This window comes from Eucalyptus grandis, chromosome 5 (genome assembly GCF_016545825.1).
Source record: "Eucalyptus grandis isolate ANBG69807.140 chromosome 5, ASM1654582v1, whole genome shotgun sequence".
Taxonomy (NCBI): Eukaryota; Viridiplantae; Streptophyta; class Magnoliopsida; order Myrtales; family Myrtaceae; genus Eucalyptus; species Eucalyptus grandis.
Genome location: NC_052616.1, coordinates 14,243,964 through 14,262,698, shown reverse-complemented (window position 1 = coordinate 14,262,698; position 18,735 = coordinate 14,243,964). Strand labels below are relative to the sequence as shown.

Sequence of the window (18,735 nt, the reverse complement as noted above, 5' to 3'; positions counted from 1 at the left end):
AAACCTATTATAATTGTATCAATTTAGTTATAATTTTTTTTTTATCAATTCAGTCCTAAATCTTTTATATTTTTGCCAGTTTAGTCCATTTGATCAATTTTGGCTAGTTGGCATTGACATGGCCATTGTCCGACTAATGCTAACGTGAACAATTTTAGCTGGCTGGCACTGACATTTTTTTATCAATTGACGCTAACATGGCCAACTATCTAACCGACACTAACGTGAACAATTTTGGCCTGGCTGGCGCTCATATGGCCAACTATTCGGCCGACGCTAAGGTGAACAATTTTGGCCAGTTGGTGTTTACATGGCCAACTATTAGGCTGACGCTAACATAAATAATTTTGACTGGTTGGTGTTGACATTTTTGGCCAGCTAGCACTGACATGGCCAACAGTCTAGTTGATGCTAGCATAAACAAAATTTGTTATAATATTTTATAATATTTTATTTTATTTTTTAATAATTATTTCATTGGCCGGCTCGCCTGCCGACCACTTCCGAGTTCTCAAACTTCACCCACAACACACAGATCAAACCAAAACTTGCCCATCAGTTCCTACGCGTGCGTAATCTCCGCTTCCCACTATCCACGTCTCAATCACAAACACTAATTTAATCCTTCTTGCCACATCATTAAAACCTACAAATGCTAAGTAAACAAATGCACAAAGTCAAGAGTCTTGAGACATAAACCTATGCAAGGATATCATCTACTTGATCTCCATCCTCGTTACCTTCCATCATCTTCACACACACACACACACACACACACACAAAGGGACATGAACATCGTTTCCGCGATGCTCTACTCCACGGCGCTCATTTTAGTTGCTCTTCATCGCCTCTGTGCTTCTCCGACTGAAAACCTTTGCCGGCAAGTCCCTCTGTAGCTCTAAGCATGTGCCCGTTCGCGGGACGGCCTTCACTCAACTCATCTACTTCAACCATCCCTACGACTACGTGACCGGAGTAGGGAGGAGATCTCCGACATTGTCTCCTCACGCTGGACGGGAGTGAGACCCACACAACCGATGTGAGAAATATCGAGCACATATTAAAGACCAACTTCGATAAGTACACGAAGGACAAGTACAACATAGACATAATGAAGGATTTGCTTGGCGAGGGGATTTTCGTGGTGGATGGAGAGAAGTGGAAGAAGCAGAGAAAGGTCGCAAGCTCTGAGTTTGCTACGAGGGTGCTCAGAGATTTTAGTTGTTGCGTGTTCAGGAAGAATGCTGCGAAGCTAGTCAAGGTATTGGAGGAGTTATCAGCTGCTTCCGAGGGATTCGATATGCGAGTAGTTTCAACTTTTGAATTGTGAGAACTCCACGATGATCAAAACCACTATGAAAGAAAGATAAGACGAATGGAATCGAACATAAGGACTGCATATCTGCAGTAGAATATTAAAAAAATATGCTAAAGTCGGTCATCCGGATTTGACAGATATTCTAACCATGTCTGAAAAATGATTGGATGTGTATGCAATCTAAAGAGTTGGAAATAGCTAGTCTCGAAGAGAACCTAGGATAGACAAAAACCGTTGTGGTCACTCGACGATAGTAGCAACCATCACGCAGTATTCGTCAGTCTTCCTCATTCTCCACCCAAACGGTTTTTGAGAGAGAAAGAGAAGGGGGGAACCATAAGAGTAGAAGAAAGAACATTTCTTGATAATGGTCTTTTACGATACGCAAGAAGGTATTGAAACTAGGGGTGATTAGTTCTCGATCCGATCCGGTTCCACCCAAGAATCGAGAACTGGACTGAAAGGACTGGTTCCCAATTTTTAGGATCGGGAACTGGACCAGACAGTCCTAGGACCAAGGATCGGTCCCATGGAACCAACTACTTAGCAAAAAAATTAAAAATTAAGAAAAATACCAGAGTTGTTACTATTTTAGTTTTTATGGCTATTTTAAAGAAATTAAAATATATATTTTTAATAATAAAAAAGAGCCGGTCCAGTTCATTAGTCAAGTCCGATTCGGTTCCCCGAAACTAGGAACCGAACCATCAATCACTTGTTGCACTTTTATGGAACCGGGAATCAGACCAAATCGGTTGGTCTAGTCCGGTCCAGTTTAGGCAGCTCCCAATTTGGGTCATTCAACATGCTTCCTCCTAATCGGAACATTGTGCATTGGTTTGCTTATGCCCTATTTATTAATAGGCTAAATAGTAATTGATTCTATTTATTGTTCCCAAAAATAAATTTGGAACATAATTCCATTTGATAATCTTTTTTCTTAGAAATAGATTTTAACATAATCAAAAAGTAGATTTTTTTTTTTTTGTTCTCGAGAATAATTACATAATCAAACCCAACCTATTTTTTTTTTCTCTTTTCTTTTGTTCTTTTATCCTTCTCTCTTCTTCTTCCTCCCAGTCGGTCACCGGCCATTTGCTAGCCACCATTGATGTCACCAACAACCAATTAAGAGAGGTCCGGCCAACTCGTCAAATTTAGGGGAGGATGAGCTTCGCCTGGCTAAGTGAAGCTCAACCTCACCCAAGTGGCACGAGGTCGAGGCTTGCAGTGGCTAGGCGAGCCTTCAACGAGCTCGTCAAACCTTGCGACGGCCAGCAACTAGCCACAAAGGAGGAAGAAGAAGATAAAAGGAAAAAATAAGAAAATAAGAAAAATATAATAAAAGTATTTAAAATTTTAGAAAAAAAAAAAATTTAAGAGTCCTACCAAACGCATTTTTATTCAGACAACAAAAAATTTAGGTAGTTACCAAACGCTTTTATTTACTCATAAAATTATTCTAGGGAATAGAATAAAAAAGAATTATTTCTTAAAGAAAATTATTTTTGAAAATATAATGGTTACTAAAGCACCCTTATTGTATTGTGTTACATCATGTCTCGAAGGATATATTGATGAGATGCACTTTGGATTCCATCTTCAAAGTTGGATTTGGTGTGGAACTAAATTGCTTAGAGGGATCAAGCAAAGAGGGAAGAGCCTTCATTAAAGCGTTTGATGAGGCAAATGCACTAAACTACTAGCAAGAGTGCCAGACATCTAAAGTATCAAAACTTGATACGGATGGATACTTAAGTGTCAAAAGTTAAGAAAGTAATATTTAAATATCAAAATCGAATCAAAATGGATCAATTAAATGTCGATGGTGAGAAAAGCTGGTCAAATTACATATGTGGCATTTTCCAACAAAATGCTTTACTAAGGTGGCAAATGTTTTAAAAATAAAAATAAAAAAGCGCACATGGACAACGAAAACAATGTCTCCCATCCATGCTAGCTTGGCTGACCTAAACGACGTCATTTTTTCTTGGTGCTAAACGACGTCATTTAGCTTATTTTTTTGACTTAATCAGATTTGGTCGTCGCCACTTCTCTCCATTCACACTCGCATTCACACCAGATTTGACGTCCTTCTCTCTATCACCATTCATGGACACCATTCACACTCACTAAGGTGGTCATTGCTCCTGCTGTCGGTTGCCGTTGTAGTTTAGCGTCGTCGTTCGCTCAAGTTTGTTCTCTTCGTCCCCTCCCCCATGGTGAAATTAGGGCTCGAACTCGTCTATTAGGACTCCAATCAAAAATGGCACAGCTGGGAAATATGGGGCTTGGAAGGTATTTTAATGTATGATTTACGGCTTAGATGTAGTGCTCGAACCCTAATGGGGGTTCGGATTGGCAATTTAGGGCTCAACCTCACATTATAAGGCTCGGCGAGGGGAAAACTATGGGCCATATGCTACTGTGATGTGTAATTTAGAGCTCAAATATGGTATTGTGATGTGTGATGGCGATTTTAAGGGGTCAAATGTGAAATGTGATGTGTGAGGGCAATTTTTAGGGTTTGGAATGGTTGTCGTAGGGACTTCTGGGCATTTTTTTTAAAATTGAAATGTTGAAATGGGTGTCGTAGGGACTCATGCTTATCGTAAGGACCTCTTTTTGTTGGTCAATATTTTAAGGGAATGCAACATAATCTAAGTGGCTATCATTGTGGAGATCTCTGTTTGTCGTGGGAGCATCTTTCCAGTAAATAGTCTGACATGTGCATCTCTTCCTTCTTCATTCTTTTCTTTAATAAAGTCTATAAAAGTGTGGGGACCTCCATATGCAATTTCTATTATCTTTGTGGATGTGGTCCCAAAAGCTAACTGTTTTTTTCCTCCTTGGTTGCAGAAATGACATATGATAAGGATTATGTTACTATCGTTATTTACTATGGTGGGAATTTTACGATTGGAGAGAATGAGTGGGAGTATGAGGGGGAAATGAGGCACTATCTTTGTTGATATAAAGAAGACATCTTATATTGGATTTATTAGGAACATAGTGATCTATTTACCTTATAAAGTACAAAAGTTGTTGTATGATATTCCTAGTAAAGGCTTGAGAGATGGTTTGAAAAGCTTAAAAGATGATAATAGTTTTAGGGATGTCCTATACCATTATCTTCATGGTGAAAAGACAAAAGTATACGTTGAGTACAATAATAATAGTGAGGACGAAGATGATGATGGAGAGAGCACCCAAGTAGGGAGAAAGAGGATATGGTATTCAAGCTAGTACTGAGGTTAGGGATAAAAAAGGGTAAGATAGATAGGACAAGAATGAGACGGGCGTAGATGCAATTTACCAGAGTGACGGTGACATAGGTGATATCGCAGTCACTAAATTAGATTGGGATGTAGCTGAATCAAGTGATGATGACGATGAAGGGTTATTTGTTGAAAATTTCTTAAGTGATGACGATGACGACGAGAAGCTTACATAGTTTTTTTTTTTTAAAAAAAAAAAAAGCAAAGGGAGTTTTTGTTAGATAGGTTTGTAGCTTTATAAGTAATTGATGAAATTCCAAACCGGGTTGAAGGCCTTGCGGATGCTAGTGTTGCTAGCAATGAAATTGATTATAAAGAAAGCGTCAAGAATGTTATTTCCTAAAACAAGCTTGAAGAAGATCAATGAGTTGTGTATAGAAGGAAAAGTAAGTTTTATTCCTACAATCCATCATTTGCTTCTCCTACTTTGTTAGTAGGTATGAAATTCAGAAATACAAAACAATTTAAGAAAGCTATATTGAAGAACCCCATTGCTACACAAAGAAATATTGACTTCATTAGAAATACTAAGACCATTATAAGAGTTAGGTATTTGCAGCAAAATTGTCTATGGAAGATCTAGGGTGCGTTTGTTAGGAAGAATGAATCCTTCCAAATTAGAGCTTACAAAGAGGAATATACTTGTTCCATTAATTTTGAAAACAAAATGGTAACAAGTGTATGGTTTTGCAAGCATTTCTTCAATCTGATCAAGTTGATGCCCGAGATCAAAAGTATTGACTTTAGGATGCTGGTAAAGGAGCGTGTCGGCATCAATATATCTAGGAATCAGTGTAAAAAATAAAAGTAAAAAGTGATGAGAATACTCATTAATTAGTATGGCAAGGAATATAGACAAACGTGGGATTATGTTTAGGAGTGTAGACTGCAAAACCCTTTAAGTAGAGTATATGTAGAGGTCATTGAAAGGCCACTTCCTAATAGTGCAACCAAATTCGATAAGTTCTATGTGCACTTCGATGCATGCAGATGGAGATTTTTAGTTGATTGTAGATGGATTTTAGGATTGGACGACTATTTCTTAAAAGGCTTGTGCAAGGGAGAATTGTTAACCACGATTGGAAGAGATACGAATAAACAAATATTCCCACTAGCTTAAGCTGTTGTGAGGGTAGAGAACAAAGACAATTGATCCTCGTTTTTGAAAAATCTGATGACTGACCTAAAAATAACAAATGGGGAATGGTGGACGTTCATGAGCAACCAATAAAAGAAACTGTTTGCTTTTTTTTTGAAAAATCTAGTCAATTATTTGCTTTTTTAATATCAACATGTTATTTGCTTACATTTTTTACTTTGAATTATTGCAGTTGTGGTAGTAGCCAAATTGTTACTCTATGCTGAACATTAAATGTGTGCACGTCACATTTACAAAAATTGGGCAAAGATCTATAAAGGAGATAATCTGCAATCATAATTTTGGTAGTTAGCAAACAGCACAAACTTGGCTGACTTTAGGATGGCCAAAGAATGACTGCTTCAGTTGACAAAGGAAAGTTCTGCTATACTATTCCAAACAAAACCAAAAAGCATTTTTAAAGAAAAATTCAAGCACAATAACATTGATAACAACATATGCGAAGCATTCAATGAGAAGATAATAGATGCTAGACAAACTAATCATCTCGATACTTGAAAATATATGAGTTATGTTTCGATAAGTATGTTGTCTATTTATGTACGACGAAATGTTCATGTAAAGTATGACAACTAAGTGGAATTCCGTGCACACATGTCATATGTGTTATCCAGTTGAGGGGCCATAATGCAGAGGATTACATTGATGATTGGTACAAAAAATTGAAATATCTTACTTCTTAACATGATGAAACCAATTAGAAATAGGAAGTTCTAGGAGCCAATAGATCGTGAAACACCTCAACCTTTGCCATTGAAGAAGAAAATGGGAAGGCCAAAACAAAAATGAAGAATGGCAGAGGGGGAAGTTTGGGGTCAACAAATGATGAATAGGACCGGTGCAAAGATGATGTGCTATTATTGCCACGTAGCAAGGCATAATATTAAAGGTTGTTATTGAGGAAGCAACAAAAACAATTGAGACCAACTGAAGGACTTAGTAAAGGGACAGTTGAAGAAGGGCAAATAGAAGGGCTAAGTAAGTCGACTATTCTTCAATCAACAACAAGAAACTTAGTAAGTCATAAAATTTATGTTTATGTTGTTTTATGGTTTATTATAAATATGTACATAACCCCAATTGGTCTTGTATGTAATGTCTTTATTAGGTCATGAGAAGGACATGTGAAGGATTGGTCGAAGCCCCTACTATACTTGAAACTAAATGTCATATTCAAAGAAGGCGAGGTAAAAGATAGCCAACTGAAGGATTGACCAAAGCAGCTAAGAGCGTGCATGACAACGCTTCTTGGCTGGGGAAGAGTTTTTTTTCAAAAATAGTTCTTTTCTATTTTTATTCCGAGAAACAATTTCTGAATAAAAGAATCCGTTTGGTAACTACACAAAATTTATACTATTGGAATAGAAATGGAATATAAATGCATTTGGTAACGCAATAGTTTCTTTTTGTATTTATTAGTTTTTTATTCTTGTTCTTGGATCGCCACCCGCCAACTGTTGCTTGCTGCCCGCCACCGCCATCGTCGCCGCCGCCGCCGCCGACCCGATTGCTGCCGCCGCCCACGACCACCGCCACCGCCGACCGCCACCGCCGTCGCCATTGCACAACCGCCGGCAGCCAACCATCACCGTCGACCGTCACCGCACAGCTCATCGGCCGCTCCCTCCCGCGGCCGCCTGGCTGCCAGTGGCCAATGGTCGTGTAGCGGTGGCGACGGGCGGTAGTTAGCAGCGGCGGCGGGAGGTGGCAGCGACAACCGGCAGTGGCAATTACTGGTGACCGGCAACCGGCGTTGGCGGCGATCGGCGATGGGCAATCGGTGGTGGCACGCGGCGACGGGCGACCGGAGGCAGCAGCGGCCGATGGCGGCTAGCAGCAGCGGTGGTGTCTCTGGGTGGTTGAAGGTGGCCGCGACAAGAGAGAAGAATAAAAGAAAAATAAAGAAAATTTGACTTATTTCTAGAAATTGTTCTCGAGAACATAAACAATTTTTTTTTGTTTCTTGTTTCTACTCCAAATTTATTCCTGGGCTAACTTTATGTTCCCCAAAATAGAAAAACAACTTAGCGTTACCAAACAAGTTTCTGTTCTTTTTTTGTTCCGGGAAACAAAAGAACATAAATTGGAAGATATAGAAACGTTACCATGCGCAACCTAAATGGCCAATTCAATGGACTGTTCTTCAGCAACGAAGAAAAAAAATACCTAGTAAGTTCAATAATTGGTGTTTAGTTTTCATTTACGTTATCTATGATGCCTTTTACCTTTTTCTCATATTTGAAAGAGGCAAGTTGGGGCTCAACTACCAACAAAGTAGCCAACTGAAAGGCCATCACAAGGGTCATCACAAGAGTCACCAAAAGAATCACCATAAGAGTCACTACAAGGGTCACCAAAAGGGCCAACAAAAGGCGTTACTAAAGCTGAAGAGTTAGATGGAAGGACAACTAAAAGAAAGTTAGGTGAAGGGCACAAACAAAAAGGCTATCTAAAAGATGCTCAACTGAAGAATTGGTCAAAAAAGCCTCTATTGTAGCTAAAAGACCAAAAGAATGGCCTACGAAATTACAGGCAAGAAAAATAGCTAACAAATTACAGGTTCCTAAAAGTGATACTTCCCTTCGAACAAGAAAGACTATTGGGAAGAGGCTAAGATAATATGGTTATGACATTTATACATATGAGCATATTGTAATAGTCATTCTTAATGTAAGTTTTATTGGCTGCATTTAATTTAATTTATGCTGCAAACTTTTGCTAACAATTTACTTGTTTTTTTTGTAGCCTAGGACAAGTTCATAAGTTTTTATTTCTCAAGACTCGACTCAAAAATCAATGGTTGCGCCAACAAAGAAGAAGATATTGGTTAGGCTAACAAGAAAGAAGAGTAAGAATCCAATTGTAGGTTCATTTGAATAAGTTCAGCCTAGATAGTTGTAGCTCCTTCTAAATCAATTAAGCATAGGAGAGTTGCAGCTCCATTTGAATTAGTGCATGCTGAGATGGTTGAAGAAAAAGTTGCACGTCCAGTTAGAAAGAGTACAAGAATTAAGAATTAAGTGAAAAGTTCATCAAAATGAGCACATACTGGAACCGTTGTGTATATTGATTGGTGGAGCTTAGGAGTAAGTTTTGTTTATAACTTACTATGGATGGTTCTTTTTTTTTTAGTTTGTCATTGAGTTTGTAAAACTTAATTTTAATATCAATGAAACGATCTTGTTGCTTGTCAAATTTTTGTCTTTTTTCATTTTTTGGATTATGCTTTCACTTGCTGCTATTGGTGGTGGTTTGTGGTGATAGTTAGGATGTTGGTATGGCTGGTGGTGGTGGCTAGTGATGATGCCTACTGGTGGTGGGTTTATTGTGGAGATTTGGTTGGAAGCTCATGCTACATCTGGTGCAAGGCTTAGCTTGCACCAACACCTTATGCAACAAACCCACCATCGGCACAATGGCTACTAGGTGGTAGGACTATGGTGGTGGTTGGGTGGCGGTATGGTGGAACGAGTGTTGGTGTAATTGGTGGTGGTGACTAGTGATGCTTTGTAATGGTGGGTCTATGGTGGGGGTTGGGGGCTTATGATGCACCTAGTACAAGTGTGCAATATGCACATCTTGCACCAGGTGGTACTGGTGCAAGGCTTAGTTTGCACGAGCACCTTCAGCAACACACCACCAACATAGTGGTGGCTCGAGATGGTGGCTGGGTTGCTTGGTGTGGTTGGTGGCCAATGGTGGTGACTAGTGATGCTTGGTGGCTAGCGCAATTTTTAGAGAAAACTTACAAAAATTTATACTTAACTGATCACATTCTAAAAACTTGACACTTAAGTGTTTATTTTTAACCATGAGTTACACTTAAGTAAGCACTTTTAATAATAACTTAACATTTAAGTGATCATTTTTTCATCGTAATTAGTACTTAAGTTATCACTAAATATAACTTATGATACTCGAGTAATCACTAGTGTCTATCTTGTGTATATGCTGATTTGTAACAAAATAGGAAGCCGATGGTTTATATTCAGTTCAACTTATGGTAACTCTATTTAATTCAATGTTTGCTGCTAGTTTATGTTTATGTTTAGATTCAATTCAAGTAAAAGAGCTACCACAACACATTGACCTAATACACATCCATTCTTACCAGTTTATATTCAAAAACAAGCAAAAACATATTATAAGTAGCATTTCATTTATTCGTTCCCTTTCATTGACCTCCCTATATGCACAAGAAGTAACCCACAATACATATGACAGCGCAAACAATAACAAAGCTACAACAATCTTATGAAACAACACAAATTTCTTCTCATCTTCCAAAAAAAAAAAAACCTACATTTGATCCAAAACAATTACATTTGCCTCCTCATTTTCAATTATGGCAATCGGAGAAACTTCTTTTCATCTTTAAGTGCTTTACATTTCATCATAATGTAGGATATACAACAAAACAATACTACAATAAATGCTTGTTAATACTTTCGTTCAATTTTCATCATTGAAACTCCATTCTTCAAATGTTTAGCCAAAAATGTTTTAGCTTGCATTGAGTCAATATCGTCCAAATTGTCCATAAACATAGATGGATATTGACGTCGTTCATCAAGTAGGTTCAATATCACTTCCATGACTCAATGAGAGAATTTCGTATCGATCAATTTGAAGTATTTGCACTTCGACCATTCTTTATATCCGATGCATTCATAAAATCTTTCCCAAGATTCATTCAATTCCATGATATTCTTCTTAGACTCGGTAACCCACATAAATATAATCGCTCACCTTCTCATTCTCTTCGGTGAAATGAATTTAAGGCGCTACTGAAAGTCCTCCTCTCCATTTTCAATATTCGATGATAGAATTTTGGGCAAATCGAAATTAGGGTTCAAGCACTTCAATGGGGATTTTGGCCATTTTATGGTTTAAATTTGAGACAATTTGAGAGATTACATCATTTTGGCCGATTTAGGGCTTTTATTTTGGCCATCTATGGAAATGGTGTCATTTTGGGTGAGTCAAAACTAAGTTAGCTCTCCAGCGAGCCACGTAGGCAAGCGAAATTAATAAAAAAAAAAAATTACCACGTAAGATTTTCGATGGGATTCGTTGGAGATGGCACTCAAGTATCCAACTTTTTCAATAAAAAATGACATTTAAGTGTCACTTTCCTAACTTTAATCACTTAAGTATCTCCCATACTAAGTTTTGGCACTTGGGCTAAACTTCTTCCCTTCTGGTGAGAAGTTGACCCATCTTGGAAGCTCAAAAGACTTCTCAGCATCGATTTGAAAGCTCGTCTTAGGAATAACATTACACTCATCGACAATTTCATGCATCAACTTATCAGAATCATGAGGAATCAACTTCTGGGGCAGCGAAAGCATGTGAGTACTTTCTTCTTCTCTTTTATTAGTGAAGCTATGCGTACTTAACGTACATTTAGCTATTCAATTTTTTACGTTTACGGTGTTCTTTTGTCAAGACACAATGCAAATTCGAAAGAGGCATTAGGGCATGTGATGTTGGGGAAGATTTTAGCAACAATAACTTTGAAATAATTCTGTAGAAGCTCGACTACAGTTAGGTTTCAGAGGAATTCTGGCTAGAAAACTTGTGGCGCCATCTAAAAATTGTTTTCATCACCACGTTGTACTATTTTCTAGGTTTTTTCCTAGGCAATTCCTCTGACTGATTATTCGTTTTCCATATTTTCTTTCTACAAGAATGACAAGGAGGACATTCTCTCAAGAATTTTGCTCGAGAGCGAGAAAGATCCAAAGAATATGAATGATAAGTACTTGAGGGATATAATTCTGAATTTCATGATCGCTGGAAAAGATACTACCACAAATACCTTATGGTGGTTCCTTTACATGCTATGAAGACACCCCCTACTGTAGCAAAAGATTGCTGAAGAAATAAAGGAGGGGATGGGAGATCAAACAAGTGAAGCTAACTCCGATTGTTTCGTGGAAAGAATTACTGATCCCGTGCCTGACCGAATGCACTATCTTTAGGGAGAATTATCAAAAAATTCCTAAATCTATTACAATTATGTCAATTCAGTCCTAAACTTTGTTTTTACCAATTTAGTCTTAAACATTTTATAATTGTGTCAGTTTAGTCCATCCGGCCAAAATTTGCTGACCGGCGTTGACATGGACACCGGCCATCCGTGAAAGTTTCGACATAGCAATTTTTTTTTTTTGATTTTTTTTTTTTTTTTTCAACCTTCTCCTTCCTCTGGTTGGCCGGCGCCGGCTAGAAGTGAGGGCCGGCAAGGCCTTGCCAGATCTAGCGAGGCTTGGCCTCACCCAGCCATGGTGAGAGCCGAGCTCGCCAACACTAGCGAGGTTGACCCTCACCATGGCAAGGCGGGGCCGAGCCTCACCAAATCCAAGGCAAGGGTTGACCTCACCGGTGGTCAATGAGGCTCCTCGCTAAGGGATGGCGAGGCTTGACCTCACCTTGCCAGATCTAGCAACAGTGGCCTCACCAACCACCGACAAGGCCGAGCCTCACTAGATCTAGCGATGGTGGCCTCGCCGTTGCTGGGTGAGGCTCGCCTTCGCTAGTGGCCAACGGGGATGAGCCTCACCGGCCAAAGGAAGGAAAAAGTGGAAAAAAAAAGAATTCAAAAATTCAAAAAATATTTAAAAATTCGACATATATATAATTGCAATGTCGCCCGCCGGACGGCCGGCGTTCATGTCAACGCCGACCACCAATTTTGGCCGGATTGACTAAATTGACATAATTGTAAAAGGTTTATGACTAAATTGATAAAATAAAAAAAATGATTGAATTGGCACAATCGCAATAGATTTATGACTTTTTTGGTAATTTCCCTTATCTTCATGCCACGCTCACAGAGATATTATGGCTCTATGCAGTGCCGGCGGTAATCTTCTGTTCACTTGCAAGTATTATATTGCGGACCTCAAATCCATCACAGAAAAAGATAAAGAACAAACTGATCATGCAACTAGTTCTTAAGCTGTATTCAAATGTAAAACCCCATGCAAAAGGGTTGATATTCTTCCGAAGGAAACATGATCAGTAACGATGCAGATGCTATAAATCCATCAGATTGGCAATTACAAATCAAGCACAAACCAAATAGATGATGCATTTAAGAAGATTCGGCTTTGTGTAGAATTTACGTGCTGACTTTGATCTTTCATACTTCGGCACAACAGAACGGAAAATGTGCTGAAACAGATGACGTTCTCCCAGATGGCTTCCACGTGAAAAAAGGGGACGGCATATATTACTGGGCTTACTCAATGGGAAGAATGCATAACATCTAGGGAGAAGATGCTGAGGATTTCAAACCAGAAAGATGGTTGAAGGACGGAATTTTCCAAAAACGAATCACCTTTCAAATCTGTTGCATTCAATGTTTGTTTGTCTATCCTAAGTCCTCGTGAATTGTTTATTCGAAGCGTGGGTGCATATTCCAATCATCTTCAGGTGACACTCTCACTTCCCTATTTGAAGGCTGGTCCTGGAATCTGCCTCGGGAAGGATTTCGCTTATCGCCAGATGAAAATAGTTCCAATAGCTCTCCTTTGCTTCCTCTGTTTCAGATTAGCTGATGAAACTAGACCTGTAACCTACAAGGTCATGTTGACCCTTCACAACGACAATGGCTTACATCTTCGTGCTGTTCCAGATTGGCTATATAAGAACTGGACCATCATTAAGTATGGTCCATCACAATATATGGATTTCTAATGTTGGATGCTAGTGGTTCACTTATAAGTAAGCATGTACACTACAAGATCTTACTATTGCATGTAAACATTGAACTATTAAGGTGTTTTGCTTAAATTCCATATATAATTTGAGAGTTATAAGTTCGATAGGCTTTGTGATAATGCTAATAAAATTTTATCCTTATAAAGCCTCTAAGAGGCTAACAAGCTAATATGTCCCTAGAACTAAAAAGGTTTTGAAGCTCATCTAATAATTAGCCATGCAGCACTTCATGATATCCTTGCCATTCCATCTGTAATCAGCTGATGGGCTTCGGCTGAGCCGGACCTATTCTTAATTCTATATACTAAGAACAAATTTTTCTGTTATGTATAACCAAAGCGCCTGGTTAAATGTCTACAAAATAAGGGAAAGAAGAATGGTTCCTCCTATGATAAAAGAAACTAGACATCCTATGACAACAACTAGATATCTCAAAACTAACACTATAGTAATCAAAAAGGAAAAATACAGAATACCATCATAAATCATCCCAAAACATATGGCCAAAATATAGTCCTCAAAGACGGTCACATTGGTAGTGTAGAGCCTAGTGTCGAAGGAAGTTGGTTGCTGGGCTGGGATGCCCATCCTCTGCGATTTCTGTACGCCTCAATGGCCTGTAAACGAAGTCGCTGTTGGGATGCATTTTGTGGGTTCTTCAATGCCTTCACCCAGATCGACATGAAAAGAATTAAATGGGTATACAGGAATGAAATAACTATTTTCAAAATCTGCAGCATTAGTCAATTGACCACAGAACATAGAATACTACCTTAGGGATCACGGCCAATTTGGGCGGAGCTTTAACAATGTCTCCAAATTTGACCTTCTCGTGTCCAGGAAAGTCTATGTCATCCTTATCAGTGGCCTTCTTGTGTTTCTTTTTTCTTGATTCTCTATACCTAAACAGACAAAGATAAGATCATACTCAGAAAGACAGTCTGAATAAGACATATGCAAACAAAAGTATCTTGGAACTACCATGACTCCTTAGCAAAGAAGCCAGCCAGATATGAGTTTAAATTGAGTACAACCAACTCTTGCATATTCATGTCACATTTAATCCGAAATATTCAATAGATGCACAGGCAGATTTTACAGCAACTGCATGCAGATTTTGCAGAACTCACAGGAAAGAGATTGCTAATTTGGGCAAGACTAGGGATCTCGCATAAATGACATTTAACTTTTATCTTTGTCTAAAGTGACGATAATGGATTCTTACATATCTGTTTTCTAAGCAACTACTCTTATACTTGAAAAGCTGTAGCCCTCTCATTTAAGTCTCTCACTGAGGTTCCCTTCATCCCCAAACTGTATGAGAATTTCCCTATGGCCAATGCCTTGAGAATGACCTCTTTCTGCAAATGTCATGTTATAGGATGAGTAGTTCTAGTGCCAATACATTGCTTATCTGCCTCACATCCGCCCCCAGAAGCAGCAGATTGACCGGCTGGTACGAGCCACATCTCATCATGTTCATCTTTATTCAATCACGAGATCCCTACAAAAGGCGAAATCTCTTCTAGTGGCAATAATCTCAAGTATGTCCTATCATCATCACTAGCTTAAGAAAGGCATTGATAAAAGGTGCAGACTGAAATCTAGATGCCATCAATAATTAAAAAATGAAAAGCAACGCGTGTTTGTAGAGAAAACTTATCAGGGGATACATTTTCTTTCGTTCCTTCCTTCTAGAACCAGTGCTTGATCCCTCCACTGCTTGAAATCGAAGATCTTCAGGTTGCCCTCTCTTTCCTTTCCTCTTTCTCTTTTTACCTGCATTCTTCTGACTGATTTCATCGCTGTCATTCCAAGGTTTAGTCAACTGTTCGTCACCAACTCCTACTTCACTTGTAGTAGCTTTTGAGTCAAGCCCACCCTTCCAAGAGGGTTTCTGCAAAACAAAATCTAAAAGTCAGAACTCGACAAGCTTCCCAGAACATCTTGTGCAGGAACAAAAGAAAGAGAAACAATGATCAGAACAGGCAGATCAGCAGGAGAAGGGATGAGAACATTCAAGGTCGATGGATAAGTGTTTCCGTCATGAGTTCCAGTCACAAGCTGGCAAGAGGAAAGGGAGCGACCTCCAATCATGAGAACATTCTATTCAAATACAGAAGAAATTATCCCAATCATGAGCTCATCTAGAATTGCAGCGCGCATAAACATAACGAAATTTCTAAACCGATTTTATCAAGCGGGTAATAACAAGCAGAAGCTTCTGTCTTTATAACTCCATAACAAGAATGAGATAAGCAATTTGAAACCCATTGAACCACAAGGAACAATGAACACACGGCTTCGATAAAAAAGAAAAAATTTATCGAAACCAACATCTCCAGAAGTAAACAAACATGGATACGAGTTAATGAATACTCGGCAACAGATTCGAAGCAACATCTAAAAGCAGCTCTCTAGGAGGAAAAGAAGCTGAATTCAAGAGAAACCCACTTCCACGACAACATCACTTGGAAAAGAGATAAAGATTCATTCTTACTTTATCGTCTCCCGACTCGCTCCTCTTGTGGGTTTTACTGTCTTGCGAATCCTTTGCGGCATCTGAAGAGCAAGAAACGAAAGAGGGGAAAAAAAAATCATGTCTCAACAGAAGCAGCAGAGATACGACGGAGTTGGCTAGAGAGAGAGAGAGGGAGAGAGAGAGAGGGACCTTGGGGAGGTGGAGGTTGAGGGGAGGAAGCGAAGGAGATGAGCTTGCGCAGCTTCGAAGGCAGGGCGTCGACCTGGGACGGGTCGGGCGGAGGAGGGAGGGCGGTGCCGCCGCCGTGCGCCGCCCTGTAGTTCTTCTCTCTCCGCCGCCTCCCTTTGCCCACCATCTCTCTGTCTCTCTGCGCGCTCCGCCGTCGGTAGGCGCTTGGGGAAGAAAGCACGAAACCTTTTCAAATTGATTGTTGGTCCCCTATTTTGCGTGTAATTCTAGTGATCGTACCCTATCGTTTCGTTTTATATTTATTTTCGCCTCCACACTTTTTAATCGCTTTCAATTTAACCCCTCTATAAGTTTGGGTGACCCTTTTGACAAGAAAATATTCGGCTTTAGAGTGCTACATCGTCAGGGCTGACGTGGCGCTCACTTTCACAAGCTGTAGAATATTACGGACCTTAGCTATGCCATGTCAGCAAAATTTTAGTCTATTCAGCGGCGACACATGTCATCATGGGCCCACTTATAAGAAAGCAATATCCCTCTCATCCTTCTCTCCTTTGCTACACTAGCTTTTTTTTCTTCTTTTTTTTCCCTCGTGCCACCATGGCCACGGAGTTCAAGCCCAAGGCTCACGACCACCACGACCAAGAAGCACGAGTCCAAGGCTCACGGCTAACATGGCTAGGGAGCTCCACCTCGAGTAACCATGGTTGTAAGCTCAAAATATGGCAATCACGATTGTGAGCTCATCCTCAAGCGACCATGGCTGTTGTGACCTTGAGCTCTAGGCTCGAGCCCAAGCTCCACAACCATAGGAGCTATGATATCACATATTAATTGTCTATGGGCTCTTTGAATGTGGCGATCTAGCAATATAGAGAAAAAAGACAGAGAATCTCCGTGCGCTCGAAATTCGAGCTTCCATGGCTTGAGCTCAAGCTATGTGGCCAAGGACGAAGAAGATGTCGGTGATGCCAATTTGGACGATATAGCTGGATTCTTGATTCTTCATTTCTCCATAAAGGCGGCATTAATAAGCACATTTAGCCCGTCGTGATGAAGCTATCCATGCAGTTGGTGCATCCATGCACAGTGACAAAACCTCCAAAGCACAAGCCCTCCCGGTGCTGCATCCCCGCCCGACCCACCACGGATTTGCTCGTCAAGAACCTGAAATGGGATCATTACCATTACTAGACTAGACCGCCAAGATCTCCTCGCACTTCCTCGACCCCCGACCCACTCGACGACAACCTATGCTGCAAGGTCCTCCAATATGGCATCCTTCTTGACTCATTCAATTGGACTACCTAGATTGGACCGATTCATATATACATATATACATATATATATATATATATATATATATATATATATAATTTCTTAAAGAAGTAAAGTGTAAACTTAAACCCTAATCTCCTTTCACACATCACTTATCTCAAATGATGAAGCAGATCTTTGTTTCTTTTATATTGCTACACCGATTCATCCAACTTACTTCTCTTGTCTCTTGCTTCTTTCTTTATTTTTCTTTCTTTCTTTCTTGCAAAAATTCTCACATACTTGCGCCTTTCTTAAATTTGTGAATCATGGGAAATTATCCACCGAATTCTCATCCTTTGCCCCTAAAATCATGGCCCCATCATCCAATTTTCTTTGCAAATTTTGGACGAAATCCTAATTTTGAATTGCGACATGTTGGCAATTCAATTAATTTAAAAATTTTGGCTAAGACATGTGAATCCACCAATTCTATTGGACCACCCAGGAACTAGATTGGACCAAACGACCTATCCAATCCCAAGACCAAGTAGTTTGATTCTTGGGTGGGATTGGACCAAATCGAAATCCTACCTCAATTTGGATATAAGTTTACCTAAATTGGATTAAATATGGAAGTATTTTAGGAATGCAGGTTGGGTTTGGTTTGGGTAGGATGAGGGCGGTCATTAGATTTAAATTACAATAAATGGGTTATAAATGAGTTAAATGAATCCATTTGGGTAAGACAAGTTATGACCCAACCCAAACTAGATTCAACCCACTTGTTTGACAAGTCTATTTATGACTAATTACAATAAATCCATGGGAAAGAAAAGGTTGACCCCCATACTTTCTTATTGCTTTCAATTTCACCCATTAGTCGGTTTTGGTGGCCTCTTTGGGCATAGGAAAGAAAAGGTGAGTAACAAAGTTTGTCTTATAACATTCATGTGCTACATAGGAATCACCAATTCTCGGTTTATTTTAGCTGATTTTTTTTCCTCTAAATCATCTATTAACCAAAGGATGTCACTAATGACTTTTGACTCCAATGCTTATTATAACATCCATGATTCGGACCCCATGAGGGCTGGCTGTGGAATCGGTGTACCAATGGTGAGGATCGGCCATGAACTGGTCCAAGGATAGATCATGGATTGATCGGCCTAATTGGAAGGATAACCAAGGGATTGGCCATAGTCTGATTGAAAAATTGGCCATGAATTAATCAAGGGATTGGCTATGGAGTAATCTAATGATCACGCAAGTGGACCTAAGCTATTCGACCATGGGGCGGTTGCTTAGCCATAAGGATTGATTG

At 39.5% G+C, this 18,735-nt stretch overlaps 1 protein-coding gene and 1 pseudogene across 1 annotated transcript; one reads left to right on the top strand and one right to left on the bottom strand.

Moving 5' to 3' along the window:
• The first annotated feature begins 197 nt into the window (after positions 1-197).
• LOC104446269 lies at positions 198-13,675 on the top strand (annotated as a pseudogene).
• A 110-nt stretch (positions 13,676-13,785) lies between these two features.
• Positions 13,786-16,365, bottom strand: LOC104444310. Its single transcript, XM_010057966.3, has 5 exons — positions 16,155-16,365; positions 15,984-16,045; positions 15,157-15,380; positions 14,256-14,385; positions 13,786-14,148 (listed from the first exon to the last, which is right to left on the bottom strand). Exons 1-5 carry the CDS (start codon positions 16,318-16,320, stop codon positions 14,011-14,013), a joined length of 720 nt encoding a protein of 239 aa, XP_010056268.2. The 5' UTR covers positions 16,321-16,365; the 3' UTR covers positions 13,786-14,010.
• Between the last annotated feature and the right edge of the window lie 2,370 nt (positions 16,366-18,735).